The sequence below is a fragment of the Triticum aestivum genome, chromosome 5B, assembly GCF_018294505.1.
Source record: "Triticum aestivum cultivar Chinese Spring chromosome 5B, IWGSC CS RefSeq v2.1, whole genome shotgun sequence".
NCBI classification, from domain to species: domain Eukaryota; kingdom Viridiplantae; phylum Streptophyta; class Magnoliopsida; order Poales; family Poaceae; genus Triticum; species Triticum aestivum.
The window spans coordinates 432,523,913-432,532,308 of record NC_057807.1 but is presented as its reverse complement, the minus strand read 5'-3'; the positions used below and the strand labels follow the sequence as shown (position 1 = coordinate 432,532,308).

General features: G+C 48.5%; 1 protein-coding gene across 1 annotated transcript; it reads right to left on the bottom strand.

The window, feature by feature from the left end:
• Positions 1-200: 200 nt before the first annotated feature.
• On the bottom strand, positions 201-5,301 carry LOC123116326 (ABC transporter G family member 1). Its single transcript, XM_044537294.1, has 8 exons — positions 4,704-5,301; positions 4,390-4,469; positions 3,809-4,273; positions 1,901-1,987; positions 1,666-1,794; positions 1,373-1,567; positions 1,200-1,286; positions 201-1,118 (listed from the first exon to the last, which is right to left on the bottom strand). The coding sequence occupies exons 1-8, from the start codon at positions 5,182-5,184 to the stop codon at positions 441-443; spliced, it is 2,202 nt and encodes a 733-aa protein (XP_044393229.1). The 5' UTR covers positions 5,185-5,301; the 3' UTR covers positions 201-440.
• Positions 5,302-8,396: the final 3,095 nt, after the last annotated feature.

Genomic DNA, 8,396 nt, shown 5'->3' with positions numbered 1-8,396 from the left:
TGATGCCTCTGGAGATATGTTGTTGTCGTTTTAGATAGTCTGCATAGTTTGTATCCAACTTTACTTCAAAAAGCTTCGGTGCCTCGTCGTGTGGTTTTGTAATAAGGTCTAGATTTTGCTCAGTAGATGTCTCTTGTTGTTAGAAGGTGCTCGTTAACCCGTCATGTGACACTGAGACTGATGTCTTAACAAGAACTTGATGGATGCTTGTGTAATAAATTTTTTGAAAAATGAAAATCAGGGGGTGAACCCTTTTTTCAAAATGATAATACTAGTGTATATCGACAAACCGCTTACAGACAGCCTATGAACTAATTTGACAAGTTTTGTGCACTTCTTTCTTTTGCGGACTTTACATACACCGCACAACGCTGCAACACTACAGTACTCATAAGCAACAATCCTCCATTAACAAAACAATTGTGCTGATCTCTCCGGCCTCACTTTGCTCCATTTGCTTCGAAACTCTGGTCGGCGATGTGCACCGACGGCTGGGTCCTCCTGAAACTAAACCCGTTCACCATGGGCTTCACCTTCTCGGTGAGCTTCATGATGACCAAGAAGAGCACCCTGTACAATATGACCATCCCGAACAGGACCGCGAGGTCGACCCACTTATTGTACCCCATCTCCACCTGCCAGTACTGCCTGAGGATCTCGTCACCAGTGATGGTGGTGGCGCCGCCGGCTTGGTTATTTGGGAAGGTGAGGCCGAGGAACTCGTTCTTGTAGAAACCCTGGTTGGCGTACTTGTGAAAGGCAACGTAGTACATGGGGTACCTCCACACCGGCTTGGGAAGGTCGTGGGGCAGGCGGAAGAAGCCGCCGTTGAGCATCATGACGCCCTGGATGCCAGCGCCGGTGATGATGCCCATGAGGAAGTCCGGTACGGCGCTAGCCACGATCATCATCAGGCCCTCCACCAGCATCATGGTCATGAAGAGCACCAGCGCGAAGTAGGCAAAGTGGTCGAAGCTCCTCTGCAGGCCGACCAGGTAGTAGGCCATCGCGCCCGGCACCACGGAAATAAGGAGCAGGTACGGCGTCGCCGACACTGTGTTGGCGATCACGAACGACGACACCCCGTAGTGCCCGTTCAGCCTCTCCCTTCCAAATATCTGCATTGCGCATACCGAAAGCACATCAGATCAACGTATCGTGAGACGTGAGATGAGATGGAACTCGATCCGAAACTTCACCTTCATGTCCTCGACGAAAGATGGGAAGCCTCCGATGGCCATGAAGGTGAGGAAGGCGCCGACGAACATGAGCATGGAGCCACGAGCCTGCATGCAAAGTATTCAATCACACGGTTAACACAACAGTGATCAGTGGCGGTGGAAACTACAATGAGAGACTTCTTGATAGGCACCTGGATGGATCCGTAGTCCTGGCCGATGTCATAGAAGATGGTGCCGCAGCAGAGGCAGAGGGCGATGTAGATGGCGAAGCGGAGCCAGTAATAGCCGAGGTCCCTGTACATGTTGGTGAAAGACCTCTTGGTCAGCACGAAGGATTGCATCAGGAAGCTCGGCTGCTGCCCTTCCATCTTCACCACCTCCCCTCCCTGAAACCACACGACAAACCACATACACGCTTATAATTAGCAAAATTCAGCACTCCAATTGAAAGTTTCAGAATGTACGTGGAGTCCGGGCTACTCACAGTGCTGCGTATGTTGGCGATCTGCCGGGTCACCTTGTCCATATGCATGGATGATTTGTAGGAGACCGCCAGCGCGTCGATGTTCTCGGCGGTGGTCGTCTTCTTCCCGCCGAGGCCTTCCTCGATGTCCTGAAGAATAAGTAAATGGAGCGTATGGTTAGGAACACTATTCACCAGGAATATTTCAGATATGATGTTAAGGTCCTTGTTGATTGAACGGTGACGATGTGCTCACGTTGTCAAAGTCCTTGTTGACGGTCCTCAAAAAGTGGTCGGAAGGGTTCATCAGTGACGGGCAAGGAAACCCGCTCAGAGCAAAGAACTGCAACAAACAAACAAGCAAAGAAATTAGGTAACACAATTCGGTGGCTTCAAGAGTTTTTTCTGTACTTTGACTGTAGTAATCCAAGTCCAGCAAGTGAGGAAGATAGGAACAGATGGCATGTCTGAAATTTCACATAATCATTAGCAATGCCATTTTCTTCAGTTATCTACCTAGGGACCGACCGACCAAAACACATTTTTTCTCCTCCGTGACCGTCAGCCCGTCAGCTAGGAAAACGCGCGTGTTTGTCAAACCGTGTGGTCAATTTAGTCACCCCACGAAATTACTCTCACCTAATACTTCATCAATACACCGATTAATTTGTTGTACTCCCTCCGTTCCTTTTTAGTCTGGTCAAAGTCAAACTTTGTTAACTTTGACTAAGTTTATAGAAAAGAATTTCAAGGTTCATAATATGAAATCAATAATGTTAGATGCATCATGAAATTAATTTTCATACCATATAGCTTTAGTATTGTAGATGTAGATGTCTTTTTCTATAAAGTTGGTCAAACTTTACTGGGCTGACTTTGACCAAATCTTATATGCAGACTAAAAAGAAACGGGGGAGTATTGTTTTTGCGGGGAATTAATTTGTTGTATCAGGAGACTTGCTTCGCACAGCGGATCACCTAATACGAGTACAATACGATCCCTCCACAGTCTACAGCCAAACTGAGCTTTCAGCCTTAGCTGTCACCACTGAAAAAACTGTCCAGAATACAAGCACATCTTTGCCACTGTGCTATGAACGCGATGCTGCAGGCGGCAGAGGCTCCGAAGCTAAACCGCAGTCTAGCATGTGGTCTCCTGTTGCTAATAAGCTGCATATGTACTCCGGTCTCCATTCGGCTCAGCAGTCCCTACCAATGACTCGAGTACAGTTCCGCCGACGTAAAGGTGCAACTGTATGTGTATGGTGATTAATATCAGGTTTAACCGATAATTGCTGCCACGTATCTAACCCCTTAGACGGGGTCATACATATATATTGAATAGGAGAAGTCAAATCAATATATGAATTCGGGTCACAAAAGTCATTTTTAGTTGCAGGAAGAATCCGTTTAACAAATTTTGAAATACAAATGAGTCTTAGCTTCTCTTAGGGATACATTAGAATTCAATATATTACAGACTTAAAAAGGACGGCCAATACTTCAAAATAAATAGGATGCAAGTTTGCTTCTCCACAAGAAGAAAAAGGATGTGATTTCGCCAACCCATCCCAGTGTGCGGGGCAACTTGGGTAGGATCTTTCCTTAGATGTGATATGTTTGATCAATGTTATTTTTAAAAATACAAAACATGTTTAAAAAGAATCAAAAAATGGTATCATCAAAAACTCCATTCAAATACGAACTAATAATATTAAGTCTATAATACATAACTTATAGTTTGCAAATTAAATCAACGGTCAAAGTTTAACCCGGAATACAAGAGGGCCTAATAAACCCGGATGAACATACTATATATTATTATTTTTTGCTAAAATATTTTGGTCTTGCAGATATAAACCGTAGGTACGTGGTGAAACAATTCACAATTTTGTTTACGGTATAATTTTGTTAAATTTGATCATACAATCTCAACCCTAATATCATTTTTGGTACCACCGTCGAGTGTGAAACTGTGAATATATACGCCTACTAGGGTTGCGATCATGCCCAAAGTCCAAGCACGTTTAACCCATCGACAATTTGGATATAGTTTCGGTACTTGATAGCGACAGCAACAGGCAGCAATCAACAGCACTGCGCACGTATATATACTAGCTACGTGCGTACGTAAAACGTATATGTGTAGAGCAGACGTATATACCTGGTTGGTCTCGGCGGCGGGGCCGAAGAAGACGGTCTTGCCGTAGGCGAGGAGGCAGAGCCCGTGGAAGAGGCCGTAGACCTCGGTGCTGGGCTGGTGCACGGCGGCGACGACGGTCATGCCCTCCCGGCGCGCGAGCCTGGCGATCCGGCTGACGACGTGGAAGGAGGCGGCGCTGTCGAGGCCGCTGGTGGGCTCGTCGAGGAACAGCAGCGCCGGCCGGGTGAGGATCTCCATGCAGATGCTGACCCGGCGCCGCTGGCCGCCGCTGATCCCCTTGTGCATCCACCCGCCGATGCGCGTGTCCGCCGCGCCCTCCAGCCCCATCTCCCGCAGCGTCTCCTCCGCCCGCTCCCGCTTCGCCGCCGCAGACATGCCGCTCGGCAGCTGCAGCGACGCCGAGTACCGCACCGCCTCCCGCACCGTCAGCGTCGTCATCAGCACGTCGTCCTGCGTCACGTACGCCTGCAACACGCAAAGGATGCGTTGATTAACTAAAATAATTGATAGAGTACGTTCGTTCACGATCAACCCGAATGAAAATGAGATTCTCCGAATTGAAATAGCCCATCCATGCTTACCGAAGTTCCGTAGGATAACTTCTGCCTCCGGCCATTGATCAAGATGTCTCCCTTCTGGCTGACACCAGAGCCTAGCCTTCCTGTAATTATGTACCACGGAAGCTCGTCGGAATTAATTCTTTAATCTTCTCACCACAAAAATATAAATTTCTAAATACTAATTATACGAGTCGCTACGACGCTAGCTAGCTGGCGAACAAAATCTTTCGAGTAGTTTATCAGGAAGGCTGGCTGTCTGACTAGCGAAGGCCAGCCCGCATACGATATCGTATAGGAGTAGTATTATTCACGAGCATGTATACGGCTGTACCAACCTGCTAGAGCGTCCAGAAGGGTGGATTTGCCGCAGCCGGAGGGGCCCATGATGGCGAGGACCTCGCCAGGGCGCGCATAGCCGTTGAGGCCGCGCAGGATGGGGACACGGCCCGCCTTGCCGCCGGCCGCCGACACCCACAAGTCCTCCCAGGAAAGCACGACGCCCTGGTCTACTCGGCGCAACGACGTCTCGCGAAGCACGGGGGGCACGGCGCCTGCGCCGTTCTCCACGCTGATCTCGAGCGACGAGGAGGTCCGCGACCGCGGCAGGGTCACCGGCATCGGAGCGAATGGCGGCGGCGGGAACGAGCTACCGCTGCCGAAAGGGAAGCCGTCGGTGCTGCGCAGGGAGCCGCCGAGGACGTCGGAGGCTGTCTCGGACGGCCCCTCGTCATCTGCGGCGTGGCCGGGACGGCTCTGCTCCCGCGGCGGGCTCGGCCTCCACCTCGGCACGGCGGGCAGCAGCTGCTCGGACGCCATATAGGGATGCTCAGCCGGCTCGATCGTCGGAGACGTGCGCGGAAGCTAGCAATCAGCTGGGTGGTGGTATGGGTTTCTTCTTTTGCTCGTGATGTCGCTGTGACTGTGCAGAATGGTGGTATGGGCTGAGAGCCCGAGACTGCTTAAATAGAGGGAAGATGAGGTGGTTGAGTGCAGGATTTATACTACTTAATCCTAATTCAAATCAGAACTTAGATTAAGTTTTCTTGAAAGCCTCTTTGAACACAGGAGCTGGTCAAAGGGGAACGGGGGTGCCTAGTTCCTTCTGTCTGTATACGTACGTGCGTGTGGCCTTCAACTTCCTTTTTCTATGACACAAGGTGTCCAGTGTTTTGCAGACAAATACTAATATTGTCGTGAAACTACGAGGCTGACACCATAACGCAATTTTACTGCCGAAGCAGTGGTTCTGCTGTACTAAAATGATTACGTCTGTGTGCTTTCATTGCTTGGTACGAGGTTCTCCAGAACAACTTACTCTGCTTCCTTCGGGTTAGGGTACACTGAAAATGCACGCTTAAAGAAATTTCGTACCAACAGCAAATTCCATCATAGTTGCTGACGTCCTCACCCAATAGATGATCCACCCTCCTGCCCCATGGTACGATTCGCAGATTACGTTTGTGTGCTTTCATTGCTTGGTACAAGGTTCTCTAGAGCAAATTATTACTCTGCTTCCTTCGGGTTACGGTACACTGGAAATGCACATTTAAAGAAATTTCGTACCAACAGCAAATTGCATCATAGTTGCTGATTTCCTCACCCAATAGATGACTCACCCTCCTGCCCCATGGTACGATTTGCAGAGGACACCCTAATCCTAGCTAGGGCAACATCACAAACATTGATAACTCTGAAAATTCTTGATGACTTTGCCAATGCCACTGGACTCCATATTAATTTCAAGAAACAACTATGTATCTTCCCCGACCAAACGAGAATTCTCCTCCCCTCTACCTGCCGCTCTGCCGACTGGTGGCAGGGAAGGGAACACCGATTCCTCGACTTCGGTTAGTAGTTTAGGTTAGACTTTTTAGCCTTTGCAGTGGTGGTGCTTCATATTCGAGTTCGTCAACTCGGCTTCGGTCCACCTCGAATCTATCCCTCAGGACGGACTCAATGAAATTGCAATGTAGATTCCTGTCATCTCCTTGGGACGACGAGGTTAGGGTTTCTCGTCGTGCTTGTGCGGCGGCGAGATCCATTGTCAACCACATTTGATCGATTCAAGGGCTCAACAACGACAATTGTGGCTACGGGGCGTTGGTCCGTAGGGGTACATGGACATAAACTTCCCGACTGTTATTGACAAAGTCAGGCCAGCTCCTGCATGGGAGGGATGACATCGGCACTTCGTCAGCTCATTCTGGCATTAGTAGTTGTCGTTCGGATGTCTAGAAACATTGATATAATTTTTATTATGTTTGGTTTTGCTTTATATTTTTGATGAACTTTTATAATAGACTCGGATTTTCACAAAATAATAATTCAAGAAACTACTTTCTACCCCATCAATGTTTCACACAGGAACTAGCATCCTGCTAGCAAATGACCATGGCATTGTCATTGCCTTCTTCCCCAAACATAACTAAGCCTACCCCATCCCCAACTAATCTGTTGTAGCCTCTTAACCACCTGCGACAATTTCATCTTCAACTGGCGAGCTCTTCTTCTCAGGAAAGGGGGTTGGCCTGTCCTCCCCTCCGCAGTTTTGGATAGCCCCTACTTATTTCATGGGCTCCTTCCTTGAAAAAATGATCATAGGATGACTTGATCAACATAGACGGTGTTTCTTTTGGTCAGACAAGGATGGTGACTTAAGACCATAATGTTAGGTTGCTTGGGTAAATGTTTGAACTCTAGAAATGATGGGGGCTTGGGTTTAGAAGCATTCAGGCACAACAATTTTGTCTTATCTTAAAATTTAATTACAAATCCTTGCATTCAAACAACCCCCATGAGAAAGAGTGGTCTCATCTCCCATGGGACCAATGAATCCTACCTTGCAAATATTGTACACAAACATTTAGTCACACTGTGAGAGATCACACAAATGCATAGCTAGACTGAAAGGATCGATATAGTTGACTAGAGGGGGGGGGGTGAATAAGCAACTAACAATTTTTAGCTTTTCTTTACCAAATTAAACTTTGCATCAAAGTAGCTTGTCTAGAAATGCAACTAGGTGGGCAACCTATATGATGCAACATCAACAAGCACACAAGCAAGCAAGGTATATGACACAAATAAGCTTGCACAAGTAAAGGGACGAAATAACCAAGAGTGGAGCCGGTGAAGACGAGGATGTGTTACCGAAGTTTTTTCCTTTTGAGAAGAACACTACTAGGGAAAACCTTATACACAGAATCTTACCAGTAGCGCGTGTTAAAATAAGGCGCTACTGCTAATTAGCAGTAGCGCTTCTTCCCAAACCGCGCTGCTGTTACCCTCTTAGCAGTAGCGCGGCAGGAGCTGAACGCGCTACTACTATAATTGCCACACCGTTCCCGACGTGATAGGTATAGTAGTAGCGCCCTTCTAGAAAAGGCGCTACTACTACCGATTTTAGCAGCAGCGCGTTTTCCCCTCCCACGCTACTGTTAAATCTATTCTCACCTAACCCCCGGCCAGCCCGCGCGGCCTGATTCCCTCCTGAGATCTTCCTCCCCCAATTCACCACTCTCTTCTCCCCCTCGCCACCGTCTCGCCGCTGTCTCCCCCGACCCCGCCTCGCGACCGTCTCCCCCGACCCCGCCTCGCCGCCGTCTCCCCCGGCCCCGCCTCGCCGCCGTCTCCCCCGACCCTGCTTCACTGCCATCTCCCCCGACCCCGCCTCGCCGCCGTCTCCCCCGACCCCGCCTCGCCGCCGTCTTCCTCGACCCCGCCTCATCGCCGTCTCCCCCGACCCCATCTCTCTCCCCGCCCTCTGTAAGCACTCTCCCCTTCCGACCCCTCTTGTTAATTTGCTTAGTATGAACCCTAGCTATTTAGTGCTAGTTAGTATGAACCCTAGGCTATTTTTAGTGTTAGTTAGTTAATTTAGTGTTAGTTAGTTAGTTAGTATGAACCCTTAGCAGTAGTTCCTAGGTACTAATTAGTTAGTAAGAACTAGGTACTAATTAGCTAGGTACTAGTTTATTTTTATTTATAGTAAGTTTATTTTCAGTAAGAACTAATTGAATTAATAGAAC

Excerpts from the sequence above, each read along its gene's own strand:
- LOC123116326 (XM_044537294.1), bottom strand. The coding sequence starts at position 5,184 with ATGGCGTCCGAGCAGCTGCTGCCCGCCGTGCCGAGGTGGAGGCCGAGC. Across the intron at positions 1,795-1,900 it reads TCAACAAGGACTTTGACAAC|GACATCGAGGAAGGCCTCGG; the intron begins GTGAGCACATCG and ends CTTATTCTTCAG. Across the intron at positions 1,287-1,372 it reads AGGACTACGGATCCATCCAG|GCTCGTGGCTCCATGCTCAT; the intron begins GTGCCTATCAAG and ends CTTTGCATGCAG.